Consider the following 19335-nt stretch of genomic DNA (forward strand, 5'->3'; position numbering starts at 1 on the left):
CACATAATTTTCGCTCTAATAAGTCGTTGTCACAACGAGCTAGGTATATCACATATAATATCTTGTAAGTAGTTCATAGTTATGGGTCTAGCATAGACTGAGACCATATTAACTTGGCTATTCTATGAGCGGGGATTGTTTTCCATTCGCTGCACTTCTTATTGTCCCTTGACTTCCACAATTTATTCTTCGATTCGGTCTCGAAGTGGAAGGAAGTCGCCGTTACGCGCCAAATTCATACCATTGTTTTTTTTTTCGTTGTATCTAGTACACTGGCACTTGTCCATTCAGCCAAAAGTTATATTTTCATGTCTATTATCTGTGAGAATGGTGAAATTCTGGTGGATGTTCATATTTATCGCTAGAACAGTTTTGACTAGTGACAATAATTTACCCGATTTAGAACCGGAAAAAGGTACGTATATCACTTCGCATTAAATATGTATATATATTATTTTGAATGTGGGTATTTAAAAAATAATAATAAATTTAATAGGGATGTAACGATACATGATTTTGCCGATACGATACCGATACCGATATTTGTAGTAATGTATCGGCGATACCGATACCGATACCGATATCGATGGCTTGGTAGAAAAATAAATAGTGAATTATGCATGAAAAGTTACCAACATTTAACAGAGACAACTGTTAATCGTATTCTTTTAAATAAAAATGCCAAATCAAAAAACAACAAAACCGTTTATTTTAGTATTATTATTTTACGAAGTCAGTTAAACTTTAATATTAATGTTAAGATTAATGAGATTATCGATAAAATAAAACATAGAAATTCTGCAGTCGGCCATCTTGACTGAAACACGCGTGACGTCACGTCTATGTAAATAGCTTCGCGTCAGGTATATTTTGTTGTTATGAATATGTTGAGAATACACATTTTTATCTATTTTCTATTTTTTAACGTATGCTTTATCGACTCAGAACAGAAATATAATTGTGAATTCACGAATATGTGGTTCGGGTTTCTCTCCGTCCAATTTATACAATCATTTCATATTATTTTCTCTTTAATACTTTTTTTGGGTATTATTTTTATGTAGATTCACATTGCAATAATGCAACCACTTATAAACTTTGAAATTAGATTCTATAATACTTAATAATTAAATATTTGTTTAATTTTGCTTCGCTATGCATACAGATAATTACGTATTTACGTAATAGTGACGTCACGCCTACGCCATGACACCTGTGAGCTGTTTTGGCACAGTTAATAAATATTTTTTTAAAAATAGCTTTTATCTTCGTTAAATTTAAGTATATTAGCGAAATATAGGGTTTTTCTTGTTTAATAAACGTATACACACATTATGGAAGAGGTTTTGAAAATCTTTCGTCATGCCTATTGGTAGAGTTTTTTCAGAAAACAAAGTGCGCACGCGCGGGCGGCCTCCCGCATCGTTCATTGGGCGCGGATTTTTGAATTATTTGATATCAAAAAAATTGGTTGTTTGTAAAGTAGGTTTACGATCGAGATGTTTACGTGATAACATAATGCAGTGGCAGCGCTCGAGATGAAACGGGAGATCGGTCCGTCTCTCTCTCGTTATACCTGCGATCGCGCTCGTGAGGTTTTGGTGTGACACAAGTTTATGAACATGTCACCCGACTAAAACGATTTTAAAAACGTTAACACGTTAAAAATTAAAAAAATTCAAAATTATTTATTTCTTTCCTTTACATAAACAAATTTGTGATTGGAACACTCCTAGTAAGCAAATAAAATGCTTGTGTCAGGAGGTTCCGCTCTTCCTTAACACTATTACAGAAACAGAAATAAAACAATATGAATGAATACAATGCAAAAACATAAAAGAAAAGAAAGAATTTAATAAAAAAATATCGGTATCGGTTGATTTATTATCGGCGATACCGATATATCGGCTTGCCGATATATCGGCCGATATATCGGTATCTGTATCGGTATCGTTACATCCCTAAAATTTAATAATCCTTTGAAATCATTTTTATTAATGGCAAGATAGGAGGTACATATAAGGTAAACACTTGGTAAACAAGATTCGTTAAATTAAATTCAAGTTAGTTAAGTACCAAATTAATGTTTTAAGTAATTATTAATTAAAAATTTGTAATGGGCAAGCAATATATGAATTTACAATTTTATTATTAGTGTTTGAAGGTAAAATATGTATAATTAACAATAGTAACAACTAACTATGACCGTTACAAATTAAATTAGGCGGATGAAGTTCACATAAAAAGGCGCACGCAACAATACATTTCCCACGCTTTTCTTTTTTCGTCATTTTTATGGAATTGAGTTACTCTATTTGTATATTGCAATAATAAACAAATTAGAAAAACTTTATATTTTATCACACAACCCACATCTCTAACTCTCTTTTTCACGCTCCTACCCACAAAACAATGGAAGTGAAAAGAAATAATAGACCGTTTTGGAATCGCGCATTTACTTTCATTTAGCTATAGTTATGTTATTGTAAAAAAATGGGAGGATAATATTATTGTATTATTGGTAAATTTTATACGCATTAATCGTATGTTTTACATTTTAGAGAATCTAATATATTTTTTAAAGTATTCACTGTTCAATTTATTTGTAAACTGGAGTCCGGATTGTTACATAGCTCAATTATCAATATGATTAGGATGGGTAAGTTATAAAGATACATTAATGGATCTCATGTGGCATAGTCTCAGTGAAGCTTATGGAGGTCATGAGCGAATATACCGTCTTGACAGACTCTTTTGTACAGTCAAGTGGTAAACGCATCAGCCCGTATCGGGTATGAAAAACAAAATATGTTGTATTCACACATTAGCACCGAATTACATAATACCTTCATAATACTTATAATTCGGGTACATAATATCTGATATCAAATAAAAACTTTTTACCCAGCATAGGAAATTAATTAATTTATTACAGACTAGCGGTCCGCCCCGGCTTCGCCCGTGGTACATATTTACGTTTTCTCTACATAAGAACCATCCTCGAACTTCAAGGAATATAATAGAAAAGAATTATCGAAATCGGTTCAGCCGTTCACACGTGATGCCGTGACAACGCGAAACGGGTGCAGACCCGCCGCCTTTTTATAGCTCCCGCCGCGAAGCGCGTCGAACGCGGCAACTGATACACAAAAATAATCCTTATGGCATGATTCTGTATTCACGCGCGATGATATGCGCGTATTTCATGTATAACTTTGGTGTTTCTACACCGATTTACATGATTCTTTTACTATAACCTGCCCAGGAGTATGAAGAATAATTGTGCCAAATTTGGTTAAAATCCGTCGCGTAGTTTTTGTTTCTATAACGAATATACAGACAGACAGACAGACAGACAGACAAAAATTTTACTGATTGCATTTTTGGCATCAGTAGCGATCCCTTATCACCCCTTCATAGTTTTTTTTTTAATATATTTCATGTACAGAATTGCCCTCTCTACAGATTTATTATAAGTATAGATGTCCTTCTCTGTTGAAACAAAGGTCAATATTATTATTTGTTACAGGCTCCAGGTTTCTACCCCTGTTCGATAGGCGGTATGATGACAGACCTCCACCAATTGGTCATCTTCCACCTTTAACTACCGTACCCGTGGCAGGTGAAAGATGTTCATCAAGGCTCGAAACAGCGCTCGAGCAGTTGAAGCGACGGAAGAGAAATCAATCAAAAAGCTTGGATACTCCCTTGGTAATTGCATTGTGACCGTACTAAGGTTTAGGGAAGTTTCAAACAACAAACAAACAAAAATACTTTATTGTGCACCACAGAGAAAAGTACAAGTAAGGACACAATACATTGTTAATAAAAGAGCACAACAGGCGGTCTTATCGCTCAGACAGCGATCTCTTCCAGACAACCTGGTGGACAAGGAGACGCAGTGCAAAAGTAGTAAAATAAAGAAGTTTCATGTTATTTGTTTCATTGATCGATCTTTAACGAACACGTGATCATGTTAAAATTTATCGAATCGAACTTTTTGTGCGTTTGATATGTCCAGCAGCGTTTGAACCAGCGCGAAATGTTTTTTAACCATATTATTGAAACTATCACTCCCATAATATTCACAATCAAGCTATCACTATTCTTTACAATTCTTTGTTTATAAAAAAATCCTTGCTTTACAGAGCCAAAGTATAGATCTCAACGGATACAGTTTATCTCAAACAATGAGAACCGCCCCAATCGATATGATCGTCACAAGGATGCGAGTGAGGCTGCCCCAAAACACTAATTGGGTTCGAGTGGAAAAATGCTTCTTCGACCCTCGCAATATATCCCTGGATACAATGCTGTTGTTCCATGACATAACTATATCTGGGAACGTGGATTTATACGATGTGAACGAACTGGACCGTGCAATGCCTTCTTCTCATCGACTGAGAAGAAACTACGACGATGTTCCCTACTACACGGATACAAACAGACACCGCGGTAACAACGGTTGTAACATGATACTTAGACTGCGCAAAGCCGGCATAGGTTTCCACACCCGTCCTCTACACCAACAGCCGGGAAAATTTAACGTCAAAACTGATTCAGAATTCGTCGAACCAGGTTTTATCAGTGTTTACGCCTACGGTTGTGAGAAGTATATCAATAGAAATTCGGTTAGAAACAAGGATAATCTACCGTTAAGGAGGAGACGAAGATCTGACGAATTTACTTTCGATCCTCGATTGGACGAACCATATAAGGATTCTTATGATGAACTGGATAGCAAAGCTTCAGAGAACTACGACACTTTATATGAAGGTAGAAGTAATAGGATGAATTATGGCAGAAGCAAGTTTTATAAGCCAGAGGTCGATTTAGATGATGCTGAAGACATTTCCAGAGAAATGGAGGACATTTTCACTAAAGGAATAAGGACACTTTTAACTACATACATGAAAAAGGAATTACAGCCTGCTATTAAAGACACTCTTATGAGAAACATGGGTTATGTGATATCTTATGGATGAGTAATAAATGGTTTTATAAAATGTTTTTTTTTTTTTAATATAAAATTAATGTTATGAGACCAGATTCTTTTTTTGAGCAACTATGCAATGCTATAATTCACTTTCTTGTTCATAGTCATCACTTATTGGGATAAAAGATTTTAATGTAAACTAAGTATTCCAGTAAATTGTGATATAATTTACACAGACTAGAACATTGATATGAACAATTTTTTAACAATGTAACTAATACTTAACTATCACAGTTTTCTTAGCAAATACAAAGCTAATAGTTTCTAAAAGATAGTAAAGCTAACACTATATTCACTTCATAAGTAACATTATTGTATTACATTTACAGTCAAATTTTAATTCACATTAATAAATTCACATATAAGTCAAATAATTAGTTTATCTGTCTGTCAGATCAAGTACAATGCTTATAAACAAACACAATACAGATAAAAAAAAATCTTCCATGATTAAATTTTTTCTCTTACAAAATAATATTAAATAATTTACAATTATCATATACTTAAAATAATATGCTTTATTTCATCATAAACTGTGAAATGTAATGCAGAAACTACAACAGCTTTTAATATGCTTGGTCCATAGCCTTTATACAATGCTAGAAAACCTTCTTCACTTATTGTCAAGAATATACAATGCACAGTACCTCTACAATACATTTGACGACCAAATGCTTTCCTGTGTTCCTGAAATCCCTGTATTTGCAGCCTTTTCTTAATAACATCAAACGGATACACAGCTGTTTTTGATACAAAACCAGCCATGCTACCAGCAAATGCATTAGCTATAATAGATGTTTCTATTGTTGAGCTCATATCAGTACTTCTTTGGAAGAAAGCTATTTTATTTAGAATATTATCTGTAAACAATTTATATACAGCAAACTGAATACCTGCATATGGTGCTATTTGAGCTACAGTGGGTACCAATCCTTTGAACAGTGAAATTGGTCCTTCACTTCGAATCATTGTAAACAGAGCATCTGTAAAGCCTCTGTATGCTTTATTTGTTTTCTGCTCTGCTATTAACCTAGTTCTTACTGTATCGAATGGGTATGACGTAATTGTGGCAAACGTGGCGGCTATTGCACCGTTCGAAAAATTAATCCAATGTTTATTAGCTATATAAAACTGCGGATCAGTCTTTTGATACATTTGAGTCAGCTTTTCGTACACTGAAAATTGTACCACGCCGAAGGATATGGATAACATTTGTGCAGGAATGTGGCCACTCCATAATGTTGATATACCTTCTTCCTTGACGATCGATGATACAGCTTGCAGCACAGAACTGTACTTTGATCCATTTCTGATCGGTTCTAGCTGTAATTGGAATCTTATTTTTAGGACATCTAGAGGTTGTGCTATTGCTCTCGTTACTGCGCCTGATACTGCCCCGGCAAATGCACTTTGTGCTACGGATACTTCAGGTTTTGAACTCTGCGCATAATGAACCATAATTGTTCAAATTTTTAATTAGACACCACCTATTTATTTATATTTTTTATATTGCCGCCGTCCCATACGTGACCAAATCTGTAATTTGACGTTTTGACGTTGATTTAACAGCTGATAGCTGTCAAGTGTCAAACCACTAATTTCAGACGTTTCGTTTATTCCCAACGTGACATTGGCAGAATGGAGAACACAGAACACAAGAGGGTCAAATATTATTATAACATACACTTAAAATATTAGCGTAGATCACGTCCATTACATGAGTTTTTATTTCATTTAATATATGCAGTATTTCCGAAGTTATGACGACGAGAAGTTTAAATTTCCGACTTCACGCGCGCTCACGCTATGACGTCACACCGGTGAGCCCGCGATTGCGATACTGCGCGGCGCTCGTTCCAGTGCACTTTGTTTCGTTTATGCTGTATCAAGAAGCTTATATCTTATACACTGGAGATTGCACTATGACCAGTGGCGTAGCTAGGGGGACAAGGGCCCTGGTGCATAGGGAAAGAATCGGGCCCTCCTCCTCCCCTCTTTCCGCGTAGTTTGAACTTATATTTGCCTTCAAAATTATTGATAAGAATAAGAAAAGAAAACAGTAAGTGAACTTATCCCTAGTAGGCTAAATCCATACGTCGTCTCGATTAGAATCTCCATGTGTTTAATAGAAGAAAAAGGGAATAAATATACAACGACGCACATGACAATATAGAATATTTATTATACAGATGAGATTAATTAATGGAAAAAACGATTTTTAACAGAATTCCCCGCCCAATTCACAATCTCTTGCGCTTTAATTTTTGCGAATTCGTCTATAATTTCACTCAAATCCAAGTTTGATGCCGCCTCATTTTCTATTGCAATCCATACTAATATTATAAATGCGAAAGTAACTCTGTCTGTCTGTTACTCAATCACGCCTTAACTACTGAACCAATTTGCATGAAATTTGGTATAGAGATATTTTGATACCCGAGAAAGGACATAGGCTACTTTTTAACCCGGGAAATAGGATAGGTTTTATCCCGGAAATCCCACGGGAACGGGAACTATGCGGGTTGTTCTTTGCCTGCGCGGGCGAAGCTGCGGGTGGAAAGCTAGTTAACGATAAATGTCGGAGGCGATCTTGTCGAATGCTGTTTCTTAAATAATTTTTTATAATCTTCAGTTTACTGAAAGATCTTTCTGCTGCCGCGGAAGTAACAGGAATTGTATGAAACAGTAGCATCGCTGTATACACTTCCGTAAGGTCACATTCGAGCACGCCAAATTTTGTTATAATTTCTTTGCAAAGCTGGCGAATAGACCACGTCTCCATCAATTGAGGGAGAATCAGATGATATACATTAAGAAATTGGAGCGAGAAATTGGGTCCAATTATATCGCAATATTTCTTCTGAAACTGATCACATTTCTCGAGTAAAATCGTTTCATTCCAGCTAAGCAAGTTTTTTGGCATCAGGAAGTCGAACGATTTACAAACTGCACTCATACCAAAATAAAACGCGCATCTAACTGATTGATTATTATGTCGAGTACATTGTTGAAAATAGTTACTCTAAAGACTTCTTCCTGGTTTTCGAATCGGTGATCAGAAGCCAATTCATCGAAATGCTTTTTAGTTTTTCTTCGTCGCTTTTCTGGAAAGGTAGGATCGATAACGTATTTTCTCGCGGTTTCGGTGGCCTTGGATTTGAAGGACTCGAAGTCATTTCTATACTTTTTCAATTTATCCGTTGTTTGGAAGCGCGGCGCGATCGGGCCGCACGATGTTTAACAGAATGGCGTAATTCGTCATAGCGCGGCCCGATCGGGCCGTTCGGTGTTTGAGAGGGTAGTCAATACTAAATAAATAAAATAAATATTATAGGACATTATTTAATTATTTATTAGTAACACTGTAACCGTTGCTGCTGCGTAGAGTATGAAAATCGGTGATGTCATCTAATTTTGACAGTTGAACACTTTTACTGGAAACATTGATGAATTTAGTGTGTCGAAAAAAATTTTTTTTTAATTGAAAAAAAAAATTTTTTTTTTTCAAAGCTGAGGTTTGAGGGCCCCCTGAGCTCCGGGGCCCTGGTGCACTGCACCACCTGGCCCTATGATAGCTACGCCACTGACTATGACCATTAACTTGTCACAAGAAAATATAACCTTGAATGACGTCAGTGTTGTTTTTTGTCTCTTTCTGTGGGTGACCATACTGGTTTGTATATTCAGGATTTTTCGAAATAAAAAAAAAAAACTAAAAATCATGGTCTATAAATAATAACGACATATATTTTTAACAGTATGTATTTATATTATAATATTACTGGTCAACTTACATGAATAATTATCATCTTTAAAGGTACATACCATTTTAATTGGTAGAGAATGATAGTTTTAAATAACGTTTGATAACTTTTGATCTCATACTACGATTTTTTAATTAAAATGAGTGCTACATACATTAAAACATAGTTTTGGTTACTCAAGCTTCAGTCTAAAACTTTTCAATATTCCAAAGGGAGAGTTGCATCGCTAGTGTTGATGTGTGGTAACGATATTACAGTTCTCAGAAATTTGTATGTCTTTCAGGAGCTGTACTTACGGTTACTAATGATTTCATGGTGGTTAATTATAATATAATTAAAATTACTTTATCCACAGTTGAGACGCAGTAACAAGAATGTGGTAAATAAAAAGGTATAGCACTTTTCAAAAGGTATTTTTTTTCTGGACCGTAATCCTCAGGCTTAAAATGCAAACTGCATATTCTGGCATGTTGATAAATTATACCCTTGATAGGCACTATGGACAGCCATTTATTTCTTTTTATTTCATTTTTGGAAATCTGAAATCAGTAAAACAAAAAAAATTTGGTAAGTTAAAAGAACTATTGATTTCTATGTTAAAGAAGAACAAACATAAAACCACATGTGAGTGCAATATCGATGTCGTGCGTTGTTTCATTACTAGTATAAAAATCTTTGAAATGGTGTTCTAAATGTTCATCATAATTTTGTTAACTATTACAATATTTTCTCTTCGCTATCCGTAAAAACTCGTCATCATGGTTACCTTACTTGTTAATTGGTTTATTGAAAAATGATGAAATTATTAGGAAAAGAAGATAGATAGAAGATATTTAGCATGATTGATTACTAAAATGATGATAAAATTGACGATTTTTGCCATGAAAATGATTCTAAACAGGTAAATGCATGAGTATTGAGGAATATTGTATACCCGGCGCGGCCTAATAGCATCTACAGACGCTCCGATTTGGTTGGTGCCAACCATATTGGAACCGACATGGCAACCATTCCAACATTGCTACAGATTGTCCGACGGTTGGCCTTCCAACTGTCAGTTGACCATAGAGTAATATGTCAGTTGACCATAGTACGAAGAGAATAGGCTACAGTGCGACACAAAAGAGATGAAAATAAATGAGGGCGCCACCGTCGCTCATATAGCAACACTGATACTGCGACGCAAGCGATCTTGATACTATAGAATAAAAATCCAAAAATCTATATAATATAATCTAAAATAAATACCGCGATTTAAACCGTTATAATTGTTTCATTGTAGCAATAGTGTAAATTTAAGACAAAAATACATTAGTATTTTAATTGACCTACCTAGGTCAAATTTTACTTAAATGTATTTGGAATTAGTTATTTTATAAAAATCGGTCAAGTGTTTAGACTGCAGAGGCGCACATAGAATCAAACATACAAACAAACAAGCATACATGCAGCTCAAACACATTACCCTCTTTCTGGGTCCGTCGGGTAGAAAAAAACAAGGCGATTTGAAAACCACATATTTTTATTTTTTTTGTAGATAAATTTTGTACATTAATATAATTCATCAAAATCTAAATATTCTACTCCTTCAAAGGACTGATCATCACTCTGTTTCGAAGTACTGGCAAGAGGGTACGGGGCATCTTCAGTATCTGTAAATATTATGATACAGTAAATATGATTTTTTTTCTTATGGTTTGATTGATTAATAGATAGATAGCTGTATGAAAACAGTTATCACTATACTATGTAGTAAAATCTAAACTAGGTACTTTATTTGAGGCTGGTTGGATTGGATATAACTTCTTGACTCAAATTGTGCTGGTCGCACTATAAAAACTAGTTTTTGTTTACATACAAATAACCTCAAATTAAATTGCGAAAACGTAATAATCGCCATAAATACATACATTAAACACTCGTCACTAATGGAATATTCTATTTTACGTAGTACTGAGCAAAAATAAATGGAATCTCACCGGTATATTCTGCTGTACGTTTGTAAACGTTTTCCAAATCAGTCAATAAATTTCCAGCTTGAAATTCGGACAAACACCGAATAAAAACTTTATACACCACATCACGGACACCGCTACGTTTAACCTTTTTCATGATGTCTCCTTTTTTATTTAAATTTCTTGTTCTAAATAACAATTTTATCTCAATTCACGAAAAAAACAACAAATTTTTATTCAACTTGACAGCTACATTGCCAATTCAGGGTTGCCAGGTAATGAAAAACGAATTAGTTCCAAAATAATTAATTTCATCTCTTTTATGTCGTACTATAAATTCTACTATAGAAATAGAGAAAATTACAGTCATATGCGGCTCTTATAACTTATTTTTTAAGGTTTTTAATGTAGCCGCACTGTCAATTTTTTTAATACTTCTAACATAATAAAATACGCTTGATTTCTGGCATCTCTATTTGCGTAATCTTTGTTACTTAAGTCCCACAAACAGGGAAAGTCTTTATATAGTTCCAGTAATTTTATTAATATGTCACGTTCGGTGACCGTAACTCCCTCGGCGTTCATGTTGACGTCCTACACCGGCGGCGTTGCAAATGTGAATGAGCCAATTACCTATATTACTCTATGGAATGAGCTGAATGAGATGATCCCTATGACAGTTCGTCTTAGTGATTGCTCGTATGATGGATCGTGTCGATACTTTACTATTTTATAGGCTAAGGCGTGGTTTGCATTCAGCCACGTCGGTAAACATGTTTTTACAAATATTATAAAATGAATTTTTAACGTCTATTATGTGAACGAAACGGTAAGTAAAACGAAAGTTTTCCAAAACATAAAAATGCACCTTATCATTTTCTCGTAATCTTTAACCCGTTTAACACAGTGTATATTATTTTATCATGAAAATGGAATCCCCCATTTAATTTTTCTAAAAAACTTATATTATCATAGGTAAGTAAATTAACGCGAACGGTAATTAATTAATTAATTATGCTGCGATCTTCTGTTCCATTCAATAGAGAATAAACTATAGCTTAAGCATGGAAAAAATGTGAACTCGTTTCCATTATCGAAATTTGTTTATCGATACTTTCCGCACTAGTCGATAAATGCCAACGATGTAAGTTTTGAAGGACGTAAACGTAAAGTCAGATTGATACAATTTCTCGTAAATGTTAAGAATTGTTATAATTCCAACGGAATATCATTGTAATGGCATAAAGCTACGTAAAAATTAATAAATGCCATTTTTAGACGCCTCCAATACGTTTCTAATTTAATGGTGACGCCATTACAAGTTTGTCTCTTGACAATAACTGTCAGTGTCATAGGGATCATCTTATAGCATCTACAGACGCTCCGATTTGGTTGGTGCCAACCATCCGACCACGACCAAATCGGAAAGTGTAGAGAGCGGTCGGTCCGACATAATTATTATTAATATTGGTTTGACGTGGTCGGATGCGCCGGCGATACCGACCAAACCAACTTCCTATCCGATCCAACCAAATTGGAACGTCTGGAAGCTTTGTTCCGACAAAATCGGCTCATTCCATAGAGTAATATAGGTAATTGGCTCATTCACATTCGCAACGCCGCCGGTGTAGGACGTCAACATGAACGCCGAGGGAGTTACGGTCACCGAACGTGACATATTAATAAAATTGCTGGAACTATATAAAGACTTTCCCTGTTTGTGGGACTTAAGTAACAAAGATTACGCAAATAGAGATGCCAGAAATCAAGCGTATTTTATTATGTTAGAAGTATTAAAAAAAATTGACAGTGCGGCTACATTAAAAACCTTAAAAAATAAGTTGTAAGAGCCGCATATGACTGTAATTTTCTCTATTTCTATAGTAGAATTTAGCCCATTCTCTTCGTACTATGGTCAACTGACATATTACTCTATGGTCAACTGACAGCTGGAAGGCCAACCGTCGGACAATCTGTAGCAATGTTGGAATGGTTGCCTTGTCGGTTCCGATATGGTTGGCACCAACCAAATCGGAGCGTCTGTAGATACATTTAGGCCGCGCCGGGTATAAATAGCGTAAATATACATTTGCCTGTGAAATTTTATGCCAGAATTTGGTGTCCAAAAACTTCTGCAATTTTTCACAATGCAATACTTTATTTATATTCGGAAAATATTTATTAAATACGCAACAGTACGCAACAATATTAACTTAAATATTGAAAGTGACGCAATTTTTTTGACACTTATGCCATATTGTCAAAATGAGAGTTGCTACAATTTTATTATGGTAACTACCCATAATCAGGGAGTATCGCTTTTTAATAATTGGTTCAGATACTTATTTTATTTAGCATAAATAATAATTGTCTCATCCAACAATGCTTCTGAATGACGTTGTTGGCAATTTATCAACAAACTCATGTACAAAAACTAACCTTTTGCACAGAATATTACAGCATACATAGTAGCCTTGGGAAAACTTCGTATTAACAGTGGCAATACCAAGTTAGGTGTGAAAGTGATAGAACACAACAATTTTCTTGTTACACGTCAAATGTTCATACCGAAATCTCCAGTGTATAAGATATATATAAGCTTTTTGTGCTGTATTTACACGGGTCGACTTTCTTCGTGCGCTAGTTTGCTAGTTCCTTCACAAATCGCCTCATCACGCCTTTTTACACAGGTGACTAAAATCTCGCTCGATCATATTTTTATTCATGGTTTGCAACCATACGGTCTAAGCATACGGTTACATCTTAGATCATTAAGTAATGGATAACACTCGCAGGCATTTCCCCTTTTGCTGAGGTATAAGATTATTCGAATCGAAAAATCTTATGCTTTCATAAAAACTACTTGCGTATTCGATTACAAACACTCTGCGTATTCGTAAAACATCGAAAGGACGTCTGCGAGTGCTCCGCTAAAAATGCCGTTTTGCACTGTCAAGTCTTGCAGAAGCAATTCAAACATGTCGAATATTAAAAAAGATGGAATAACCTTTCATTTGTGTATATTTTTTTATTTTTTTAACGTACATTTCTAATTAAATGCAATTTCTAATAATCGTCGATGTATCGTTTAGCGATATGATAAAGACAAATAATCGAGTCATGTTTACTCGATCATTGATGCGGCCCCACGAGACTATCATGGAAAGAAAATATACAAATTTAATCTTTATGAACTAAGAGATAAAGTTGAATTTAAAACGCGATAATGAACTGCATTCCTTACGAGACTATCTTTTAAAGAAATACAAATTTAATCTTTATGATCTAAGTTATAAAGTTGAATTTAGAACGCGATATTGAACCGCACTCCCCACGAAACAACTTGGAATGAAATACAAATTTAATCTTTATGAACTTAGGGATAGAGTTGAATTTAAAAACTCGTCGCTTAAAAGGTCGTAAATTTTTACGACTTTCGTGACACAAATTATTTTTGTGAATGTGTGATTGTGTTTCAATAGTGTGAGTTGCTCTCCCCGCACCAAAATCAGCAGAAAGTTTAGAGAACATTTGCCAGCGTACTCCATCCATTACTTAATGATCTAAGGGTTACATGCAGCGAGCGATCTCCTGCAACAATAGACTACAAGCCCGCATAGGACAAAAATATGGGTCAAATGAACCACCAGGGGATATATCTAGAACGATAGCAGAGCAAAAAATAATAAGATTCATCACTATGCCGTCACTTGTAAGCTGTCCAACTGAGTGCAGATGAGAATTGAAAAGTACAGGTAGACTCGGTAAATTTTGGTCATATATTTTTGTACGGCATTCTTAACCATCGATAGATCCATTAAAAATAATAAGAAACCGCTCAGTGCCGTACAAAAATGTTGGTCCACCAAGTCAGAATTTTTATTTAATTTCCGAGAGTTACCGGGGGTAAATTTGGTCATTTGACCATGTACGGCATCTGTGTCATACTATTGCTATACTGCTTTTAATCCATTATTCCGCAACGCCGTACAAAAATCATGGGGACAAGGGGAAAAAATCGAGAGTTGCAATCCCCTCTCTTTCCCCACTCAAGGGGGTTATTTGACTAAGTACGGCTTCGGTTCCAAAACATTATCTAGCACTCAAAAGTACTATTAAAAGCAATGCCGTCAAAAAATAATTGTTCTTTTAAATGTATACCAATAATCATCTTAATTTCATCGAATTCTTGATATAAAGAGCTGTAAGGTCATTTGACCCTGTACGGGAACTTTTTTTTTAACATGATATTGTAAAATTCAATTGTTGTATAGTATTGCCGTTCAAAAGAAACCGTTCTAAAAAAAGTTATAGAGAAATGCAAAACCAGAAATTTTGTTAAAGTTTAAACATCGTAGATTAATGAAAATTAATAGTTTTCTACACTTTATCCGTTGTTTTAAATAGTATTAACATAGATAAATTAGGAAAAAACGATGCCGTACATTTTTGTGCAGACCACATCTTTTAGGCTGATGAAAGCGACGAAAGCTACAATTTTAAGGGTGCTTTATGGCCATTTGATACAGTACGGCATTAACATATTTTTACCCAACTACGGCAAAGCAAAAGGAGGGTTATGGTTGTTTACAGTTCATGTATACAGTATGTTCATCTATTCCCTCGTAACTTCTAAACTACTTATCAGAATTCGACAAATGACATATCATTAGAAGCGTCTGAATTGTTCACTGGATAACCAGCGACCAGTTAGCTAAAGGCTATATGGGGTTTCACAAAATCTAATGTGGCGCCCTCTAGCGGACAAAACAAACAGAGTAAAAAAATAAAGTTAAGATAAATATGTAGTGTTTGGTATCATTTGAAAGCGCTTTACTTGTACATTTTGAATATGTATATATTACTAGCATTTGCTTGTGACTTTACCTGTATTCATGGACTGATTGCATATAATTCACATCTTTTCGTTCATAGCTTTTTTATTAGTTCATCAATTTAACGGAGTCCATTCCACCTGACTCCGACTTTCCAAGGTGATAATTAACCACCTCGAGCTTCTTAATATTAATGTATATTTATATTTTATTATAAAAATATAAAGCAAACATTTCGTTATATGGATTTTTTTCTTTTTCAGATTTTTCCCCTTTGAACCAACGAAAATGTACGGCACATGAAAAAATATTATCTATGCATAAAATACTTTAAAAATAAATTTATTTCGTGTTGTGTCAAATGACCTCCTGGAGTGGGGAAAGAGAGGGGATTATAACTCTCGATTTTTTCCCCTTGTCCCCATGATTTTTGTACGGCGTTGCGGAATAATGGATTAAAAGCAGTATAGCAATAGTATGACACAGATGCCGTACATGGTCAAATGACCAAATTTACCCCCGGTAACTCTCGGAAATTAAATAAAAATTCCGACTTGGTGGACCACCATTTTTGTACGGCACTGAGCGGTTTCTTATTATTTTTAATGGATCTATCGATGGTTAAGAATGCCGTACAAAAATATATGACCAAAATTTACCGAGTCTACCTGTACTTTTCAATTCTCATCTGCACTCAGTTGGACAGCTTACAAGTGACGGCATAGTGATGAATCTTATTATTTTTTGCTCTGCTATCGTTCTAGATATGTCCCCTGGTGGTTCATTTGACCCATATTTTTGTCCTATGCGGGCTTGTAGTCTACAAGGTGTACTTACAAATTACAATTATTTACATAATAGTTCAGTCTTCTTGCCATAAAAAAAATTAGAATATATTTTGTCAAGTATTTTGACTTTTGTCATGCCTATTGCCACTTGTCACTGCCAAGTGTCACATTATTTTGTGATTACAGATTTGTGAAGTGTGAACTTTGTGAAGTGTGAACATCTAGGTATATTGATCTATAGGTGTCGGTGATCTATAGCTACAGATGTTGTCGACTACTTACTGTTTAATGTTTGGTTTTTCAATTTATTGAAATTGATTCCGTTTTAATATATAGATCTTTTACCAAAATAAAAATGTCGTCACCCTTAGAAAATCTGGAAACCCAACTTGAAATGTTTATTGAAAATGTACGACAAATACGCATTATTGTTAGTGATTTTCAACCACAGGGGCAAAGTGTTTTGAATCAGAAAATGTAAGTTTCTAAGGCATGATATAATAGTAATTTCTGAATAATTTATATCATAAATTATTGCTTAAGTTTTCATTATAAAAGCCATATCTTTTTACATGTTGTTTAACTTTTTAAAATGAAGAGGCATACCTAAATCATGGCAGGATTGTGAGATGATTAAGCGTAATATTTAGTGGTGTACAATATTAACAATTATTTTTACTTGTTTATCAAGTAATTGTTTAACATCTTCGTTATTTTACAGTCAGTCTTTGGTAACAGGCTTACAAGAAGTGGATAAATTGAAGTCCCAGGTTCATGACATACATGTGCCAACAGAAGTTTTTGAGTAAGTTTATAGGATATTTTACTCTTTACATCTATTTCTATACACTACATAGCTCCACTTAAAGGCTATTTAGTATTCGAGGACATAATTTCATGAAATCCATTGTGGACTGCCTCTTGTAATTTTAAATTGAATAGAAGATAGTAATTAATATACATTGTAATTTATTTTACAGTTACATTGATCAAGGTCGCAACCCACAGTTGTACACAAAAGATTGCATAGACAAAGCTTTAGCTAAAAATGAGGAGGTGAAAGGTAAGATTGATTCCTACAAACGCTTCAAGAGTCATCTACTTTCGGAGCTTTCGAAAACCTTTCCCAATGAAATCACTAAATACAAAGCAATGAGGGGCGGAGAGTGATTTATAAAACATCTTGAAAGCAAGTAATAAAAATAAGTTTCTCAAAATAGATGTAATTTTATATTTAAGTTATGTATGTGTCTCAATAAAAAACAAAACTCAATTATTTTGTTTTATTAATTTAAGCATTTGACTTTAAATGAAAACAAGTTACATAAATAGAATAGAAAAGATTACATTTTGAAAATGAAAATACATATTTTAGATAGAGAGTTTTAAAACACTTTTATAAAATAAAAGTAGTTTTGCTTGCACTGATAAATTGAAAATAGATTGATTAGAATAGTTAAAAATTTTAGAATAAATAATTCAAATGCCCTTGTTAAGATAATAAAGAAATAATAAAAATAACTTTTAAAATACTTATTTGGTCTGTGTTAAAATAATTTTCATGACAAAATTTACTCAATTCATTTAGGGCATGTTCATGACATAAAATTGATTCATATATTTATTAGGTATAATTTATGTGATTTACACTATGTACAAATACAATATAATTTAAAATATATTATTAGATCTAGTTTAATATAAAGTAGTTTAAAATAAATTAGTGTATTTTTTCAAACGAAATAAACTCTAGCGCGGAAGTTTCTTCTGACGTAGTTTTTGATTTCGGGGGAAATTCCGTCGTAGTGTTGCCAACCTCAACTCCATTTTCACCCGAAATATCGTCTAAATTGGTGATCTCTACCGTTTCGGCGTCGCTATCATACATTTGTGCATCACATACATGTTCGACATTGTTAGATGCATCCCACATTTGATAAAATTCGTCTTTAACTGGTTCAACGAGTTGTAATTTACTTGTAATATACACGTAATTCCAATGATCAAAAGAACGGTCGTTGCCCCAGTTTAATGTTCCCGTCATGAGAATCCTATCGTCGACCAAGCAAAATTTGTGTTGCATCGTGTATAAAGGGTCATTAGCTTTGCATCTAATCTCGGCACCTAAAAATAAGATCAATACTTCATTTACAGATACTGTAATAATTATTATTGTCTAATATCTAAGTAATAAATAACTAAGACTAAGTAAAAGAACACTTGAGCAACCCTATATTATCATAGTCATGATATCAGTCATTCGTAGTTAGGAATAAGTATACGAAAAAATTTTCTTGAAAAAAATCTTCCGTATCTTTATAAAGCTTAATGATACGGAAGATTTTTCAAGTTTTATACATTAAAGTTTAATGTATAAAACTTGATCCATACTCCTCTAACGATTTTCGGTGAATTAAAAAAAAAAAACGCTTACCTGAATCTATAAGCTCTTTAATAAAAAATTCGGTGGATTCATTATATCCTGTCCGGTCCATGATAATTCGTACTTTGATGTTCTTCTCCCTCAAAAGCTTAACCAAACGACCCTGTATCACTGGATTATGGATACCGGGCATACAAACGTTAACGCTTTCTTTTGCTGATTCTATAAAGCTTAATAGTTTGTCAAAGTAGTTGTAAGCATTAAATTGGAGTTTACAGAACACCATTACATCATTAACCTCTCCTTTACGCCTCTTGTAATAATATGCAGCTGCGGATACAACACATGTTATCGCTATCGCAGCAGCCGACGACAGAACACGTGTATTTATTCTCATTTTAGGTAATTTCAAACATATATGTATTTTGTTTTGGGACGCACTAAGACCGGTCTCTAATTTTATACATAAAGATAAAATTAAGAGGTCAAAACGTGCCGGCAACTCAGCAGATGTTTTTCGAACTACCCGCGTTTGTTTTTATAATTGTTTACACAGGAAGCATGGATCAATAGCGAAATAAAAAAAATGTGCTCCAAATCGTAGACAGAGAATC

The 19335-nt window shown here is 34.2% G+C and overlaps 4 protein-coding genes across 4 annotated transcripts; 2 read left to right on the forward strand and 2 right to left on the reverse strand.

The window, feature by feature from the left end:
* The first annotated feature begins 174 nt into the window (after positions 1 to 174).
* On the forward strand, positions 175 to 5006 carry LOC149484204 (uncharacterized). The gene is made up of 3 exons (XM_089701840.1): positions 175 to 415; positions 3530 to 3711; positions 4149 to 5006. The coding sequence occupies exons 1-3, from the start codon at positions 328 to 330 to the stop codon at positions 4983 to 4985; spliced, it is 1107 nt and encodes a 368-aa protein (XP_089557966.1). The 5' UTR covers positions 175 to 327; the 3' UTR covers positions 4986 to 5006.
* A 325-nt stretch (positions 5007 to 5331) lies between these two features.
* Positions 5332 to 6545, reverse strand: LOC149484205 (mitochondrial thiamine pyrophosphate carrier-like). Its single transcript, XM_089701852.1, has one exon. It carries the CDS (start codon positions 6452 to 6454, stop codon positions 5492 to 5494), a length of 963 nt encoding a protein of 320 aa, XP_089557978.1. The 5' UTR covers positions 6455 to 6545; the 3' UTR covers positions 5332 to 5491.
* A 10034-nt stretch (positions 6546 to 16579) lies between these two features.
* MED10 (mediator complex subunit 10) lies at positions 16580 to 17611 on the forward strand. The gene is made up of 3 exons (XM_089701860.1): positions 16580 to 16815; positions 17060 to 17143; positions 17319 to 17611. The coding sequence occupies exons 1-3, from the start codon at positions 16694 to 16696 to the stop codon at positions 17506 to 17508; spliced, it is 396 nt and encodes a 131-aa protein (XP_089557986.1). The 5' UTR covers positions 16580 to 16693; the 3' UTR covers positions 17509 to 17611.
* Positions 17612 to 17704: 93 nt separating this feature from the next.
* Positions 17705 to 19265, reverse strand: LOC149484207 (mitochondrial cardiolipin hydrolase-like). Its single transcript, XM_089701857.1, has 2 exons — positions 18773 to 19265; positions 17705 to 18462 (listed from the first exon to the last, which is right to left on the reverse strand). Exons 1-2 carry the CDS (start codon positions 19116 to 19118, stop codon positions 18059 to 18061), a joined length of 750 nt encoding a protein of 249 aa, XP_089557983.1. The 5' UTR covers positions 19119 to 19265; the 3' UTR covers positions 17705 to 18058.
* Positions 19266 to 19335: the final 70 nt, after the last annotated feature.

The sequence above is a fragment of the Colias philodice genome, chromosome 12 (assembly GCF_061535455.1).
Source record: "Colias philodice isolate Cphi_HAF_F1 chromosome 12, ilColPhil1 Martin Lab GWU primary, whole genome shotgun sequence".
Classification (NCBI taxonomy): domain Eukaryota; kingdom Metazoa; phylum Arthropoda; class Insecta; order Lepidoptera; family Pieridae; genus Colias; species Colias philodice.

Coding starts and splice junctions, on each gene's coding strand:
- LOC149484204 (XM_089701840.1), top strand. CDS start 328: ATGGTGAAATTCTGGTGGATGTTCATATTTATCGCTAGAACAGTTTTG. Junction 416..3,529: donor CGATTTAGAACCGGAAAAAG/GTACGTATATCA, acceptor TATTTGTTACAG/GCTCCAGGTTTCTACCCCTG. Junction 3,712..4,148: donor AAAGCTTGGATACTCCCTTG/GTAATTGCATTG, acceptor CTTGCTTTACAG/AGCCAAAGTATAGATCTCAA.
- LOC149484205 (XM_089701852.1), bottom strand. CDS start 6,454: ATGGTTCATTATGCGCAGAGTTCAAAACCTGAAGTATCCGTAGCACAA.
- MED10 (XM_089701860.1), top strand. CDS start 16,694: ATGTCGTCACCCTTAGAAAATCTGGAAACCCAACTTGAAATGTTTATT. Junction 16,816..17,059: donor AGTGTTTTGAATCAGAAAAT/GTAAGTTTCTAA, acceptor GTTATTTTACAG/TCAGTCTTTGGTAACAGGCT. Junction 17,144..17,318: donor GTGCCAACAGAAGTTTTTGA/GTAAGTTTATAG, acceptor TTTATTTTACAG/TTACATTGATCAAGGTCGCA.
- LOC149484207 (XM_089701857.1), bottom strand. CDS start 19,118: ATGAGAATAAATACACGTGTTCTGTCGTCGGCTGCTGCGATAGCGATA. Junction 18,463..18,772: donor TAAAGAGCTTATAGATTCAG/GTAAGCGTTTTT, acceptor TCTTATTTTTAG/GTGCCGAGATTAGATGCAAA.